Source organism: Betta splendens, unplaced genomic scaffold (genome assembly GCF_900634795.4).
Source record: "Betta splendens unplaced genomic scaffold, fBetSpl5.4 scaffold_29, whole genome shotgun sequence".
Classification (NCBI taxonomy): domain Eukaryota; kingdom Metazoa; phylum Chordata; class Actinopteri; order Anabantiformes; family Osphronemidae; genus Betta; species Betta splendens.
In genome coordinates this window covers 214490-232610 of record NW_026577848.1, presented here as the reverse complement: position 1 = coordinate 232610, position 18121 = coordinate 214490, and the positions used below count along the sequence as shown (strand labels likewise).

General features: G+C 45.3%; 2 protein-coding genes across 17 annotated transcripts in view; one reads left to right on the top strand and one right to left on the bottom strand.

The window, feature by feature from the left end:
* The window catches only part of LOC129603759 (uncharacterized), a 54902-nt gene extending 43738 nt beyond the window's left edge, over positions 1-11164 (top strand). For all 16 annotated transcript variants that reach the window (XM_055506732.1, XM_055506722.1, XM_055506730.1 and 13 more), the window contains one exon: positions 489-11164. In XM_055506732.1, the coding sequence (XP_055362707.1) occupies positions 4380-7868 (3489 nt within the window). In that variant the 5' untranslated portion in view covers positions 489-4379 and the 3' untranslated portion in view covers positions 7869-11164. The remainder of the gene's footprint in view (positions 1-488) is intronic.
* Positions 11165-11648: 484 nt separating this feature from the next.
* Positions 11649-12736, bottom strand: LOC114850821 (stromal cell-derived factor 1-like). The gene has a single exon (XM_041069735.2). It carries the CDS (start codon positions 12678-12680, stop codon positions 12330-12332), a length of 351 nt encoding a protein of 116 aa, XP_040925669.1. The 5' UTR covers positions 12681-12736; the 3' UTR covers positions 11649-12329.
* Between the last annotated feature and the right edge of the window lie 5385 nt (positions 12737-18121).

The window sequence follows — 18121 nt, the reverse complement described above, 5'->3', positions numbered from 1 at the left end:
AATGAGAGGAGACTTGTGTGTGTGTGTGTGTGTGTGTGGCGTCTGCTGGGAAAATGGACTATTCTGTTTCTGTTGTGTCTTATCCCTAATTGGTGAACTTAACCGATGGAGGAAAGGTTGTGTTTGAGTTGGTACAAAATTTGACTTGGTGTGTAAATAGCTTGCGTTACAAAGAATGTTAGGATTTCACAATGGGACTTATAGTGGAGTGAGAGGAGAAAGAGATGGTATGTGAGGAAGGAAAGGAGTTAGGGGAAATCAAGGAGTGAATGAAAAGGAAAGTGTAAATGTGACAATGGCAATAGAGGGATGAAAAAGTACTGTGAACCGTGCATTTCAGTGTGTAGCTTGTAAAAAAAATATGCAGAATGCATAAACTAACATTGCATGAAACTTTGTTTGACAGAAAGGTGTTTAATGCATCAACCAAGTTTCTATGTGAATCAGATGATTAATACACACAGGGGTGCTGTGCTGTTCCATTGCAGGAAAGAAGAGGACAAAGAAGATCAAACTCCGGATCACTGATGGGCCCTGAGTGACACTGCTGACTCATTTAGCAGAACAAGGTCACAGGCTAGCCTTTCTAAATTATAGTTCTCATAGAGCAAGAGTTTCTCTCTCAGCTCACGTGCACGATAAAAACCCTGAGCTCATGACAGTGACATGACTGACTGATACATGCTCTACAGACTGACCATGACACATGTCAATGATGTTCTGTTGTTGGTGATTTTATATTGTGAGGGTTTAACTTTTCCGACTTTTCATTCTGCATCTCAGTGTGTTGTTGTACACAGGAAGCTCACCTTAACAACTTCAACCCTTCTTTTTAGGAGGTGCAGCAGTGGAGGAACTGTGTCAGCATAAACACCTTTGCTCAAACTGATTTTCTTTCCTAACCGATTTCTCTCCTACCCTTTACCTCTGTCCACAGGGTACAGTACATCAGTATCAGAGGAGGGTGTGTCTTCTGACCTGCTACAACAGAGGTCTTTTTATTCTCTGATTTTTTTGATTTCTACAGCGACGGCCTGACACAAAAAGCAAACTATATGTTCTATTCAGTCTAACCCTAACCCTAGCTCTGTAGGGTGGTTTATGCTGCACTATGGTGCAGATCTTTCTGCCTCTCAGCTATCATTTCTCAGGTCACAGCTGGAGCACCAGTCCGAGGGGGATAGAGGATGGCGCAGCAGAGCAGAGCTGGAGCACTGGACGGTCTAGAAACGACGAGAGACTCTGTGTTCAACGTGAAGGCGAGCTGGGCCGGAAAGCCCGGGCATCAGATGAGGTTCCAAGGACAACGCAAAGGGTGCAGTGCCACAGCTTCCAGTTCAACCATGACGGACGAAGGAGGAGCCGATGGAGCCGAAGGAGCTGATAGAGAGTCCAACTATTCCAATAAATAATTTTATGTCTATTTAATGTAATGATGCAGGATCGATTAAAGAGGTGCTTTCTTGGCCGCTCATTAAAATGCCCATGAGGAGGGGATTTGTAGTATATTTATGTATCATATTATATATTATTATATACAGTAGGTAGTCAACGATCTGTTCTGGTCATGTTAAGGTGCAGTGACTTCCCATAACCCTTGTTATAACCCTTGGTGCTATATAAATGAAATGGAAGTCAATTGAGATGATTTGGTTATCAGCGACTGCATGTGCTTTATATTACTTTTATTTGCAGTGATCATCATCTCTATTTGTTCTTTAGCAATTTTATCTATGCTACATGTGTCAATTACACTCGCTTTCAACAGCTTGTGCCAAATTCCCCTCCCTTCCCACCATGAGCACAATTTATTATAGTGGCCTGGTAGTCCCACCTCTGGAATATGCACATATCTTTTTCTCATTCTTTTCAGTTTGTACTTGCCAGATTTCCAATGCAAATGTTTTTTAAACTCTAGTTTTTTTTTTACACTATAATAGCTAAGGTACTGTATGGTTTATTTTTTGTTATAAATGCATGGAACCTAACTGTGTTGACAAATTTGTAATTCCATGAAAATAGGTGTATGCAAACATTGGTAGTATTCACCGACAATTTTTTAATAATCTTTTATTGAAGAAACCTGGGGGTTGTTTTTGTTTTCCTCAATTAAGGAGGAATATTATGTTTTCCTAGCAGCACAAAGTGCTTTATAATATATATTATTACACTGTCCTTCCATGCAATGCAGTTTACATTTATTTTGTTGGAACGCCACTGCCTTTCTAGTTGTCTGGTCCTGTGCCTTAAGCTGCGGATCTCTGAGTTATACCTAACCTCCTCTGATTCACTGCTTTTTCTTCAGAGGAGCCACTGTGTTTAACATTGTACGTAGAGAAGCTACAGCATCATCTACAAGACAGTCAACCTGTTCATAAGGATTAAGGTGACTGTTCTCCTCTGTGTAGCTACAAGACAATGAGGCAAAAGATGATGGAATCTTCTGCTTGAATCTGGCAACAGCGTTGTCAGATAAACATCTGCTATAGTAAGATTTCTTTCCAGCTGCTGTAAGGTCAATTATGCTAAATTCAAAAGTTAATAAGAAATGGTCAGATAACAGAGGGTTTTGGGGAAGAACTATTAAATTATCAATTTTAACCCCATATGTCATGACAAGATCGAGGGTATGATTAAAACAATGAGTGGTTTCATTTACCTGCTGTGTAAAACCAATAGTGTCTATTAAAGAGTTAAAAGCAGTGCTGAGACAGTTACTGTCAGCATCTACATGAATGTTAAAGTCTCCCACTACAATGACTTAATCTGTGCTAAAGACTAAGTCAGATAGAAATTTAGAGAATTCAGTTAAGAATTCTGAATATGGAGCAGTAGGACGGTAAACAATACAAAACACAACTGGCACTTGCTCCCACTTGCTCATGGGTAAATTCAGTCTCAATTCAGTAAAAGCAGCCAAAACGTTTTTTGTAAAATCCTTGTAAGATCTTGAGCACCATGCCAAAAAAACATCAGGCTTGTTTTGTTCAATCTCTTTAATAAATTCAGATTCAGATGTGGTTGTACACAGCTTCCATGTGACTGCGCCTACCATAATGGTCTATTGATAGATGACTTCTTGGGTGACTTGGAGCAGGGTTCTTGTTTGTCTTGAGTGTAGTCGTTCTCATCAGGTCAAAACGCTGAATCTTTTTCAACAGAATGTTGATTGCTTCTCCATCTTGACTGTCATAATGCTGCCTGATAGCTGTTGCTAGGCCACACCTTTTGAGTCACACGGCCCAACTGGGCCTAAGAGATGGCATGACAGCCGTTGAGTCTTAAATCTGTCAAGTTGAACTTGAGGGTTTCAATCTCATTGCAACCCAGATTTTCCAGGATGTAGAGGAACAGCCTTTGGTTGGTGACATCACCCTCCACACTTTGAGTAGATTTGATGGTCTGCAGTTCTTCATCGTTTATCACGCCATGTGCAAACAGAACATCTGCAACATAGTTCAGTCGGTCCATGTTTCTTCACTGGGAGTCCTTTTTGCAGACCAAGGTTTTATGTACTTCATTCTGGTTCCAGTTGAATGAATAGGGTCGTCTAGTTGGATGAATGGAAGTCATCCGACCAGACCACAGTTTTTTATTTTGGGTGAAGTTTTAAAGTAGAATTTTCCTCAATCTGTTCAAAATTTCAAAAGGAGGTCCTTTTGTCACTTGACCAACCAACCTACCATCAACCAATACTTAATTTTCATCACACTGAAGGTCTGAATCTTTGTTCCAGGTTTACACTTTGATCCTGCTTTGGTGCTAGACGAGTTGATAGAGGGGGTCCTTAGTCTGCTGCTTAGACTGCTGCTGCTTCTGCTTTTGACGGAATCAAGGTAGTAGCTATTCAGAGGACTCGTTTGCCAAGGTGCCCTCTGGAGCCAAAGGATAGTTGCTGCACACTGAGCTCTGCAGCCAACTAGTGGGTACGTCCACTAAGGCAACTGGGCTTTTCTTGGATTGAGATGTGCGCAGCAAGTGACTGACACCCTCCCGCTTGCACACGATCGGTCCAGCGAAGCTCATGCAGTAACGAAACAGGAGATATATGTAGTATCTGGACAGTTTGCGAAGCTCACTCGCTATCTGATCGGGTATAGGAGTCTCATGACCCAGCGTGCTGTTGCATTCCATGCGGTGGAGAGATTCCACATCGGCTCTGGGCGTGTACAAAGTATCAGCTCTCTGCCACATACCGCGCAAGAGCTGCAATGTCGCTTGGAGCGAGCGTCCTTCTTTGAACAATGTCTCCTGCAGCAACCCCGTAGCCGGTGCACCAGCTATTATTAGGCACTCAAAGAGTGACACAGAGGCGTGTTCAGAGAACACAACTTCTCTTCGACCCCAACCAGACATATCCTCTTGACACAGACGACGCGATGCAGCGAGAAGCTGAAAGGGCGCAAGTCGGGATTCAAACCGGCAGCAGCCTAAAACGTTTGCAAGAAATGGTTCGGCGTTACAATCTCTACCACGTTAAGACTTTGCATTACAAGGACACACGAGGTGTGCTGGACTGGCTTGGAGCGAAAAATAGCAATTTTACCTTCGGTACAGAAGAAGACACCGTTTTAGTACTCGAGAGGTTTCTAACACAGCATCAGATGAGAAACGTCAAAATTGTGGGCCCCTACGAAGAGCCTGAAATCGAGGGGAACGATCGACTGGTGGTGCACACGAAACAAGAATTTGTAGACATGAGCTGTGAGACTGATGCCCTTGCACTGTTTTTGGTGATCAAATGCACCGCAATTTACTCTCAGGATCTTGTCAAGTTAATCAGGGACACAAAGAAAACGGTCACCAATAGGATAACTCCTATATTCCCCACGTTTGCCACTCGTTCCAAAGACCACTTTGAACCTCTCTCTCAGAAGACGCAGCCTGTGTTAAACGGCGTGTTACTCTCAAGCTACAAGACGTTCGAACCTAGGAGGTGCGTTGTCAGCGACATGACCGTAGACAGTTTTGAGCAAAAGTGCGATCCTATTTGGTGTACAACAAAAATGCATCCGTGGAACATATACACCGATGTAGCTCACCAATTTAAATGTGAATTTGACATAGAAGAACTGATCACGACCCCAACGACTGTGCTAGGACGGGGAGGCTTCGGGGTGACGGTTGCAATAAATGATCGCCTTGTGGCAAAAACCAACTTGTGTCCTGAAAAGATAAATTGGAGCGTGCCTTTCGCTCAAGAAGAATTTGACAGCTGCGCGCACATCGCCTCCCTGGTGGAGGAAGTCATGATCGGGGTCTCCATGAAGCACCCAAACATCCTGCGTACATTTGGAGGCTACTGGTGCAGCAGTCCTGGCTACCAGATAGGAGGTAGAGCCGTGCTTGTGATGGAACGAGCCCTGTGCTCTCTGCAGGAATTCGTGTTTTATTTTAATGAGACCTCAGTCGTGCCTGCCGTGGAACTGGACACGCTGCGAGGCCTAGATTACTTGAGATCAATAGCTATCCAACACAGGGACTTGACGCACAGAAACATCTTGGTCTGCCACCAGCCGAACAGAAGACCCATACCTTTTGCTTTTAAAATCAGCGACTTTGGCTCATCGTGCAATTTTTCTACCCTCGATCAGCCACGAGGCAGGGGCACTACCACGGCTCCCGAAGTGCTGTGGTGCTTTGCCTCTGACACCTCGAGTGACATATTCAGTTGGTACTCTGTGATGTGGGAGCTACACAGCGGCTCGCCTCTGGTACTATACAAGGCGGGCCCCGAAAAACTGTATTGTCCAAGGACCTACGCCGAGAACCTATCTAATTTGGTGGGCGTTTACACCACGACCAGTGACGAAACGCTTGCTCTTGACTGCATGAAAGCCATCGACGCTCAAGCACTGCACGCAAAGCACAAAAATAAAAGGCCTACTGTACAGATGATACTGGAAAACCTTAAAAACATGGGCAGCCGCATAGCGGACAAGAGTTTTATTTCCATGGGAGTGCTGTGCATTACGCTGTTTCCCCAAGAGAGATGGTCTCCTTCTGGACTGCTGAAGCTCGGTCGATACCAGTGTTTGAGTCAGGACATCGGCGACGCCCTCGTGGCTCAAGAACAGATACCGTCGTCCCTACGACTTGGCGACTATAAACCCACGGACATCATATGTAGCAAGGACTGCGTCCCAGAGGGACTCGCGGCGACGGAGCCGTCCCAGACGATGGAATCACACATTACGGTTACCAAGTCAGACTCCAAAGTGTACTACGGAAAAGACGTCTTTAGTTTAGCTCCTGATCTCATCCAGCCATACGAGTGGTACTCAAAAAAAGTCAAAGAGCTTCAAGATGTCCACAGGTTTAGGAAACGTAAGACCAGTGACACATATAGCTGCGCCAAAGTCAAGCGCTCGGTTCCCCACGACCTGAAAGAGCTGCTCTCTGTACGGTCCAGCGTGGCTCACAGCAGGGAAAGCTCCACCGTAAACCCAAGGGGGCGAGTTTCAGAGGAGGAGCCTCTTTCCAGATCCGGAAATCTTGAATGGAGTAACTGTAACATCATCGGCTCCGCGTCCAGTGACTCCACAGGAACTCTAAACTCGAGGGAAGTTCAACTAGGGTTCGGCCCAGGAGACCTCGTCCAAGGGGAGATTAAAGGAAGTGTAACCGCTGCAAGTGTCAAAGATGCACGGCTGCCGCGGGGTGTGGTGATTTATCGGAGCAGGAAAATCGAGGGGGAGATGGACACCAGCATGGTCATTCTCAAAAGCCGGAACGAGGAGGAGATAGCCCGTTTCAAAAACAATGTTATCCTTCTGTCGCAAAGCATGACCCAAAAGCACCCTTTCCTTTTTGCCGGTCCCCGAGATGGCTTGTATAAGTGTTCAAAGGATGACGGAGTGTTTGTGTTTCAATACGCGCAGCTATTCCACGGGTGCAAGCAGGTGTGCAGCTGGGACACGACAGACGCGCCTTACACGGCTCACGCTTTCCTCTTGCAAGTCTTTCTCACGCTCAGGGCAGCTCTAGAAGTACAACTGTTACCTATGCTCACGATCAATTTGAGCGATCTTTTGATAGGCAATGGAGCCGTGATGATTGACGTGGTCTCGTATCTCAAAAATAACTTCAATGAGCCCCCGTCCTCAATGTTTGGCAACCGATGTGAGAGCCTGGTTGGCATCTGTACTAGTTTGTTGACAAAGCACTTGCCCGACTCAAGCCTGCACAAAGAGCTGTGGGGGCTGAGCCTCTGGACGCCTGCGTCCCACGTGCTTACGAAGTCAATCGACTGGTTGAGAAACTTTGAGCAAAGTGAAAGAACAAGGCCTTCTATTTTAACCCTAGACGGTAACTGTTTTACGTTCAGGGATTATTTGTTCGGCATTCCCAAGTGGCTGACACGCCTGGGTGAGGAGGAACAAACATGTGACAGAAGCAGCACAGGACTCCTGGTATACGGACATCCAAAGCCATTCCGAGGCGACCAGACTGCGGAGGGCGTGGATAACGCCATCCTGAAAAAACTGATTAGGAACATAGTGCTGAGGATGAAAGTCAAGGTATTTGGATCGACGAGACTTGAAGTGACTGTTCTCAACTGCACACAGGGTTGGATGAAGGTCACTCTGGAAACGTCTGTGCTCTCTGGGTTTCCAGGCATAGATCAACTAGACCGATTGAAGATACTGGACGGCAACTGTTTCACACATGACGTTGCATCGCAGACTGAGTCCAAGTGGGCCCCTGTCATAAAGTTTGCCAAATGTCAGCAAAACGGACCTGAGCAAGAGTTTGTTTTACACTATTACAAGATGACAATCCTAATAGTTCTACTGAGCCCTTTGGGATCAGTAAAATCTCTGAGGGAGTTGTTTTGTAACATGCCATTAAGTGTGACAAATTACTAATGTAACGTGTGCAGATTCCCACTTTCCCTCACTTGACTGATCTGCCTTCTGGTTAAACAAGAAGAAGATTCCTCTACCACTAACAAGGTTATTCTCATTTTATGCCATTGTTTTCATCATGATGAGTATTTGTAATAACCTGTAGTGTTATTTAAGTTAATTTTATTATTTCATTTTTTTTTGCTTTGTTAGAAAAAAATACATCAAACCCTTGGTTGATGTGGGCCATCTGGGTTTATTTCATATGTAAACATCCTGTGCTAGCTTTGGTTTTTATTTGAACGAGCTTATCCTCCCCGTTATGGCTGTGTTATTGCTTACTTTGCTAACAAGAAAAAGAAACTTCTTTTTAATATTTTATTTGTACATATTATACTTGATTCCATACTACTGTACTTGTATTGATTAAAACTAAATGTACTGACAGTTTTATAGGAGTAATTGAATAAAAAAACTGACAACCATTCCACAGACTCTGAAAGTCGGCTCATTGCCTCTGATATTCCTTCTTTAGAGCAGAAAAGTTTTACCACATGTCCATGAAGCTTCTTCAGTTTGGGGAAAGTTACACATTGTCCTGTGTAGATCACCTCACCTATCTTTCGTTCTACAAATCTGCGTCTTTTATGGGGGGGGATTTGTTGAGAAACGTTGTATTCCAGAAAGAAGTCCAGGTGCAATGACTCACCTGAAAGATGAGAACTTTCACCAACGTTCAACAAACTCAAACCGTTTATTATTAATTAATTATTTAGGGTTTTGTGTACAATCAATGCCACCCAGTCATGCAGGAGCATCATCATCATCATTATATTCATGATTTTAAGGGTTTATTTCAATTTACTTGTGCACTGTTGGTAATTAAGTGATGACGAAAATGGGTTTATTTTATAGCACACAAACCACACAAATCTCATCGGTCCTTCAGTTTTCTGTAATGACAGAATTTGTAATTAGTCATATCTTATTTTGCTGGTCTTCTTATAAATGAATACCAATATGCATAGGTGCTTTGAGAGTGATGTGTTTGCCTTTTAAATTTAAATTTTCAATGTTACTAAGTTAAATCACATACCTTGTTTGTCATTCAATTACATATCTTGTTTTGCATCATTCCAACTGGTGTTGTCCTATTTTTCTGCAGAAAGAGATGTGTTTTGTCACTGAATTGAAGTACAACCCTAAAAGTTGACACGCAGTAGAGTCCCACAACTTAAGCTAATCAAAGAAACCTCATTAGAAACCTACGGTACGAGTAAAGGAGGAGTAGAACAGATTAACTTCAAAATTAAATGAGTAAAAATACATTTTAGACAAATGGTGCAATGTAAAATAAATATGGTAGGCTTTACTAGAAAAAAAAAAAACAATGGTTTTTGAAGAAGTCAGCTTCAGGACTGTAACACACTGTAAGAGGAAGAAATGGGAACGCATCCATTGCCTAAACACTGCCTTATTCTCTGGGTGCACCCACAATGACAGGAAGCAACAAAAAAGCAAAGAATTAAGTTTTGCATGTTTCCCATTTTTACATTTATAGCTGACAGGACAACAGAGGAGCATGGTTTATTTTATTTGTTTCTGTTATTTCAGATCATCACTATTATCATATGTATACATCTAAACATAAAAATGTAAACTTACTAGGACTTTAGGAGTCTTGATATCTGATTTAGTGCTTTTTAACCCTTTGTTACCATTAGGACGCCTACATTTTGTTTCTCCACTCTTCACTATTGGAAAAACAATCTTTTATCAACATTGATAAGATGACGAGATAAAGTAAACGAGACACTGTACTTGTATCGGTATCCTCATTTTATTGCACTCAACCACACTTATTTAGGTATGGCACTGCAAGCAAACTTTACAACTTTTTAAAACCATACTTATCCAGAGTATTGACAACAACCTTCGGGTTTTCTGCTTTAAAATCCGGATCAGAAAACGTAGCTGACAGGACAACAGCGGAGCATGGTTTTTCTAACTGTGAAAGGCACAGACCGTTTGCCAACCCTTCTAAATATTGTATCATGCTAGCACTTTGGGGCCCAGGTGTGGGCTGTTTTTTTTTTCTCAGCACCCTGGAAGACATGTTAAAAACCGTCCTTCACATCGTTATCATATAGTCCATTCCATGCATCCTAGGCTCTGTCCCATTAGATATCTTGTCTAGCGTAGGTTGACCGTATGATTCATGATCAGAATCGGCTTTTGTGTAGCTCTCTACAGAAGGTGGATCGGCAGAATAGTATAGGCGATTGCCCAGTCTTTCCCCTTCCTCTTGGTAGAGGTCTCGTTGATTGGTCTTGCTCACTTTTTCAGCCTCTTGACTTAACCTCTGCTCGTGGGACTTTGGAGCCTCGCAATATACGCCAAACTCTTGCTTTTCGGTGTCTCGTTGCTCTTTCGCTGGCGTCTCACATCTAGGAGTGACGTCAAATCTGTCTTGCCTTCTTCCGAGTTCAAAGTCAGGCTCAGAGTCGGTCTCACTGATGTTTGAGCGATTGCTGAATGTTGCTCTCCTTATCTCTCGCCTTTGCTTCTCCTCCACTTTCTCCCGGTCGGGTTCAGAGTCTGTCAACTTTTCAGAATTCAAATTGGTCATCTGTTTGTTCACAGCAGCCTTCACTCGGCACGTTCCGCTCTTCTCCTCCTGCTCCGACTCAGTCTCACTTGCAAGTGTGTGAATGCTTTTAAAAGGAGTCCTCTTTGTACCGCCCCTCCACTTCTCCTCCCCATCCATTCGTTTAGACTCGGGGAAGGTTTGTCTTTTGTCAGCAGTCTTTGCATTTTTGTGTCTCTTGTTTTTTTTCTTTCTAGCTGTCTGGATTTCATCTGCAGCACGCGAGGCAGACACACTGTGCCTCTCCTCGGTCCGGCGGCGGTTCCTCTTTGTACGTTTCACACGCTTTACGTCCGGCTTCATCGACTCCTCTTCCTCAGAGGATGTTTGCAATGTACGCTTATACCCCTGAACGTTGTCTTTTGCGCCACATTGTTTGGTACTCCTATCTTCCTCTGACTCCTCATTTTCACTGGGGCTGTATCTGTTCTCGATAGGCGTGTCATCTATGAAGCTGTCGTTAGCATAGTGGTCAGAACACTCAGCATTGTCGTCGTCCACCGTGTACTGTAAACTGTGCACCTTGTCTTCTTCTTCTCCGTAAGACTCCTCTTCAGTGTTTATTTCCTCTGCCATACTCAGCCAAATGCTGTTGTGTTGTGGCCTTCGCTTTCTTGATGTGCCAGCCTTCCTGGACATAGATGAAGCTGAAAAAAAAAAAGAAATAAAATACTTGACTTAGGAACAGAGCCACAGCGATCAGTCACTCTACCAATTTGACATGTTGTTCTGAGCACGTTTGCAAACTCCTAATTAATTATGATTTTTATAATCATAATTTCACAGTATTGACTTGACAACTTGTGTGTGTGTGTGTGTGTGTGTGTGTGTGTGTGTGTGTGTGTGTGTGTGTGTGTGTGTGTGTGTGTGTGTGTGTGTGTGTGTGTGTTAGAAAAGTCAATGTGAAGCCTGAAAGCTTCAGTATGTTTCTTTCAATATGAGCTTGGTTAAATAAATGGTCTGGTTAGCTTGGACATTCACATGACTCTCATTTTGGCTGAGTTATTTTATTAGTGAGCAGAGAAGGAGTCAAAATGAAGAAGCATTTTACTATATGACGTTTGTCTAACCCCCAAAATAATCAATGTCTGCTCATTTGCACACAATCTCTCTCTGCAACTCACGTGTCCAGTTAACACTGAACCATGCTACTGGTTCATAATGCTTGGTTTCAGTCCAGTGGTAAATACTGCACGTCTTGGTTTCCACACATGATGACACACCAGTCATGATCACTTTAACCACATTTCTAAATTGTTGTCTTGTCCTCTCACTACATTTCTGCAGTCATTAATAACAAATGAGGAAATAATGTCCTGTCATGTTAAGAGCTGTACTATGCGTCACTTTGTGCAAAGATTTGTGTATTTATTTAGTTGTTTGATCTCTCTCTCTCTCTCTCTCTCTCTCTCTCCCCGTCACACACACACACACACACACACACACACACACACACACACACACACACACACACACACATAAAATTACAATAACAACGGCTATGTTTCAGAGACATGCAGCTTTATTTAAGAACCCATTTCCATAGCTTAATGCAAAGTATTGAACACATCATTCTTGGCTTAATGCGGCAAGCTTGATCTTGTCCTCTTTGCCCTTTAACCCAGAGTAGAACTTGTGTCCATCCTTCAATAATGATGTGTGTCCTTTGGAGCAACATGTTGCGGTGAAGTGAAGCAACATCTGTGTTGGTGATAAGACGGCACTGGCTGGGAAGTTATGTGTTGGTTCTGCAGGTGGTCCAGAGACATGGACATGCACATTCTGTGTTTTTGCATAGATCCATAGCAATGACAAGAAAGCGTTCAGGGTGAAGTTTACTCTTTCTTTTTGATATTGTTGTCTTCACCGTCATCATCATTGCTGCTGAGTCTTTTGGGATTCCTTAAGTTATCAATGGTTTTCTTCAAGTACTTTTGCAGCCACTTAGTTGCTGGGTCGATGCAGACTCTTCTGTTGTTCTTCAGCTTTCCAATGACTTGTAAGGGGCAGCTGGGCTTGTACATGACCTTGATTTCTTTGAGTTCCTTGACAAAGCGCTGGGCAGGCTTATTCAGAGTAGAATTGCAGAGGCATCGCTCCATCAGGCTGATGGGCTTGGCTTTGGTTTTTGGTACGTGTGTGGCTATGGCCAGCAGGGTCATCAGTGTGAGCAGTTTCATATCCATAACGGTGGGCTTTAGGAGGAGAGGTCTTTCACTCTGTATCTCTCTCTCTCTCTCTCTCTCTCTCTCTCTCTCTCTCTCTCTCTCTCTCTCTCTCTCTCTCTCTCTCTCTCTCTCTCAGATTTTCTACCACCAGTGCAGGCCACAACCGTTCTTTTTATTGTTTCTTAGGTAAATGCTCCAATCTCTCGTCTTGTCTGTCCCCTCTTTCACTCAACTTAATCATCACACCTTAGAGCCCAGATGGATCTTCTTCCCTGTTTCCCATTTCTTGTGTACTCTTTCTAGTCAGTAAAAACAAAACAAATGGCCATGTTTCAGACACAACTATCTTAATTCAACAATATCGAAACAAAAATGCATGTAACAAAGCTTAAAACAACATGTTCAAAAGTCATTGCAACACGTCACCGCTGCTTGAAATTTCATCGCTTGTTAAATTGGTATTTGTTCTTGCTTACAGTGGAGTTCAGTAACAAGTTCAACGCAAACCTAACCCACATCCATGTCAGTAAAGTGTGGCTGCTCAAATGTTGATTGTGTTCATAGACTTCATTCAAAACAAGTCGGGACCTGTCGTTTGTTTATTTAGTAAGCAATAGTAATGTGTTTCAAAGACATTTGTTTTCACCCAAGAATACTTTGCAGTAACAAAATATACCTGTCACTGTTAGCTCAATGTAACAACATTGGTTTTTATACATCACTTCAACCATAGTAAAACTCATACCAGTCTTTCAATGACATATGATTATTCAACGTAAAATTCAAAGGCGTCCTTCGGATCAACACGTCGCTGGTCAATTGTGTGATGTTGGCAAGACTTTTCACTTGTTCGTGTCCTTGACATCCCTCCAGGTATTGAAAGCCATGGTTGAGTTTGCTGTAAATTGTGGAGAGTGCCGCTCCGTAGATGACAGTCAGAGCCATTTGCCCGGTAATCACACCTATGTTCTCTGAGGGGCTCTCGATCAAGACTTGGACGTGGGGTGTTTTTTCATCTATGACTGCAAAGTTGTCAACGTACTCGCTCATGGTCTGGTACAGAGAGATGATGTATTTCATCAGCGCGTATGGGATTAAGATGTTCCCCATGTACATGTGTCTAGGCGGAAAAACGCCACAGTCGAGATCCTGAAAGGTTCGGTCCGAGGCCATCTCTTGGGCGATTCGTTTCAAAATGCCAAGATTGTCGACAGATGCACATTGCAACAGATCCATCAGTTTTCTGAGGGCTTTATAGTCTTCGTCGGCGCAGGGCTGCGCCGAAGGTATGCACAAGTAGCCATCACCACACTGACAGAATGAAAACAAGGGATGTCCGCTGGGACCTTTTGTGACACAGGCCACGCCACGATCCAAACACAGTTCACACGTGAAATGAAACTCTCCTCGTGTCGACTCTGTGACAACATCCAAAGCTCCTCTAGCTCTGTCAGAGGCCCAGAGGCTGTTGGACATCATGAAAGCCAAGGCATTGAGAAGAGCCTGCCTGTTTTCTTCCTCGTAAACTGGCAGCGTGCGCATGAAAGGCACCGTGTCTGTGCCCGCTATCTTCATGCAAGATCCACAGTCGAGCTCGACTTTCCACTTGGAGGAGAGTTTGCACGGGTCATTCGTGAGGACTCTTCTCTTGTTGTCACTGAGAACGGTGAAGTGAACTGGTATTTTCTCCAAGGTTCCTTGCTTGTACGCAGTGACGCTCATGTTTTCCACAACAAACAGAGGACTACACTGACCACCAAAGGGTATTAGGCTGTGCAAGTCGACTTTGAATAACGCAGGCTGATGAGCCTGACTCACTTTGGCCATAGTGTGGGAGAAGACATACTCTTTCTGACTGAAAGTCATCTTTAAACAGCGCGTGACCAAGCTGTATGGAAAGGAGGAAAGATAAGTAACTTTATCTATGGGAACCTCTGTGAGGACTCTTTGTCGGGGCTCTGTGAGTAGCGATGTGGCAAGAGAGAGAGAGAGAGAGAGAGAGAGAGAGAGAGAGAGAGAGAGAGAGAGAGAGAGAGAGAGAGAAGAAAAAAAAATAGATGTTTGCCCCACGCTGAGATCATGAGAGCCACCTTCTTTCTTGGACACACTGTCCTATCTTTCTTCTCTTGTTTTTATCGTAGACGTACTGGACAAGCCTGTTAGCCGGCACTTTGTTTGCAAACAGATCCCTGTAGAAGTTTTTGCAGCCTGTGCAATGATACTTGACCTCGCTCTGGCAGTCAGACCTTTTTCTCTTGCCCATCTTGACCCCTGTGACCTTGAGCCATTTTTTCTCCTTGAATGTTTCGATCCATCTTTGCATCAGGTCCACATCGGCGCAAGAGAAAGGCATAATGCAGAGGACAGACTCTGGATATATGACGGCAGCTGAGCTGAAAGCATTTGGAGTTTGTATCTGCAACATGAGCAGTGTCTGGTACAGAAGACCGGCCAAGTCCACTAGCGCGCTCTCGCACGAAACACTACTCGCTATAACAAGCCTACCTGTGGAGGAAGGAATCCCAGCATCTGTCAGCATGACACTGGGCACCAAAAGGCAGATGCTGGCTTCTGCGTGGGCCAGTAGAGAGGCCTCGCCACCTCCGTGAGAGACGACGCCTTCAGAAATGGCTTTGGTTAGCCTCTTTCCCAGTGAGACGCTCAAATTCCTGTACACATCGCAAGGCTGCAGGGACATGTCATCAGTAATAACCTTGAGACAAGCCTGGAGTTTCTCACCGGGCAGACGAGCCACACGCTCCCTGTTTGTCTTGAGCAGGTCAAATTCCCTGGTCCCGCACGCTGGTATCATGTGCTCGGGGCAGTTGTTCATAATGGTGTTGAAAGCCGCGCTGGCCCTCTTCAACCTCTCTCTCACGCAGGTGACGACCGTCACCAGGTGTTCTTTGCAATCATCCAGACACCGAGAGCTCAATGCAGAGCTGTACATGTGGCGTGGCAAGCAGTAGTCTACGATGCAGTGAGCCAAAAGTTTGCCGGAACGATTGACCAAGGTGCGGTCCGCGTGGTGGGCGATCAACACCCTGGAGTTGGCAAAACATTTGTTCAAAGGCTGGTACGGGTGAGGGATGAGCTTCGTGTGAGAGCAGAAGTCTACGGCGGACTCTGGAGTCTGTCTGTCATGCCCGGACGAACCGTCGTCTCCTTCTGATTTTCCTGCACATTCCTCTCCATCAGAGGAGACATTTTTGGTCTTTGCGCCTTCACACACGAGCGAGCCACCAAACATGGCCGTGATGCAGCCCGCGTTGGCCCGGAGATTCAACGGGTATCTGTAGAAAGCGGCTTCGCACGGGTTGCACTTGTGAAACTCGTTGCATTCCACAGGCTTGACAGAGAGACCCGTGATCTGCTGTAGCCACGTCTTGACAATTTCCACATATGTGGTTTTGACACTTGAGCTGGGCGCTTTCAAGCGCTCTAGCGTTTGTTGACTAAAGTGTTTGTTCTTTGAGGATTTGATGAGACTACTCCAAGGAAAGAACCCGGCTCCCATCTTGGAAGCGATGAGTTTGCACGCTTTGCACACAAGCAGGTCTCTGAGAATGGCCTGCTTGCGCGAGAACAAGTGGTTCATGCAGTACTTCCCATCCTTGTGCAGTGTTCTCACCCTGAGAAAGGCTGATCCGGGCTGGTGACATTGTGCTGGTACGATTGACGCAGATACCGCGCAGAAACCAGAGTCCAGCTGCAACGTTGTAACATCTTCCACTCGGTAGGGGATGAGAAAGGAGTGTGCTAGATGGAGCTCCAGCCACTGCTTTTGAAGGCAGACAGTCCCCTGACCTTCACGCAAACTGAAGAGAGCTCACCCTTGGCATCCAGGTTGTGAGTTAGTGCCACGTACGTCTTCTTAGCCACGTGGCAATACACCGAACAACTGTTTTCATATTCCAGCTTGACTCTCCTGCCTTTCACAAAGGGCCGTGTCACGTCCGCTAGCTCTTCAGATCCTGGCACCTTGCCTACATACACAGGATACCCTTCCTCTGTGAATCTCCCCTGCGGGTCTCTGACTACCTTTTGGTGCGTGTTTCCTCTGCCTATCACGTACATCCTATCGAGGGTGTCCTCCACTAGAGCACTGTGCACAAAGTCCAGGAAAGGGGGAACTTGCGCCCCGGCTCTCTTGAACTTGTCACCCATAACCCGTCGAGCCTTGTGGGCAAATCGTGCCAGGAGGTCTGCCTCCAGACCCTCCGCCCTGTCTGCACACGTGTCCACCTCCTCAGGCACATCGCTCTCTGGATTATCTTCTGGTCCGTAGCCCACCGAAACCATGACGCTGTCTGTGTCTCCGTAGACTACGGGGCAGCGGTGGCGGTAAAAAGCGGACACGCAGCTGTTGACCACAGAAATCTGTCGTCTACCGTGGCCAGATATAAGGGGTCCACAGGGATGGGGAGCCGTCCCATAGAAAGAGTTGGCCAGCACTTTACACTCACTTTCCTGCATCTTGTAATAGACCCGCTCAGCCTCGCCAATGTCAGGCATTTTTATTTTATTCTTGAAGTGGGCTCTACGGTTGAGATAGTGCTCCACAGAGGAAGAGAACACTGCAGGCGCCCGAACAAAGCCACCTTGAAATTTGTCGTATTTCAGTATGAGCGTGGCGTACTCAAAACCTTCGTTTTCCCAGTTGTAACACACCCAACCAGACAGATCGTGAGGGAATGTCACCGGAGGCCAGGGAATTGTAGTCTCTGGTGAGATGTTGAGGGCACACATGATGGACGGGTACATACTGGAAAAGTCAAACGATAGCTCCAGGCCCATGCCGGGCCCGGAGTAGTGCAGGCCCGTGAGAGGATCGCACACCGCTCCTCCCTTCCACTTTTCTCCGTCTCCAACATTGAGCTCCGTGGGGTTCCATCGCAGACGGCTGCTCAACCTCATACCCACGGGTCCGGCATTGACTCTGAGCGCGTCCATCTTAATCTTGAGCTGAGGGATCTGGACCGAGTGGATGCTTTGCACGAAACCGCCAAAGTTATCCCCTCTTCCGTGCACCACTACGTCTATGTTCAGAGTGGTTCTGCATCGATGGAATAGAGCCGACACGGGTCTGAGGACCTTAGCCATCCTGGCGCAAAGCTGTGAGTCTACCAAGTTGTAGATGAGCACAGCAAAGAGACTTTTCCCCCCCTCGCTGATCAGCTCGTCCATTTTTGAATAGCTGACGTCCGCCAGCTTGCAAAGCTTTCTGGCATCCTTTGGAGATTTGCCGTGCAGCTCCCTGATCTTGCCAATAACAAAGGGTGCGACGTCGTTCAGCTTCATGCTGGTGCAGGCAAACTTTATCTCTCTGGTCCCCGCCATCCTGTACAGATCTATGATGTTCATGCCGCAGCTGTTCATTTTAAAGTGACCCAGCTTAGCCTTCTCCCTGTTGAACTTTTCAATAAAGGCAGACACCAGTTGTAGCTTGTACTCAGTGA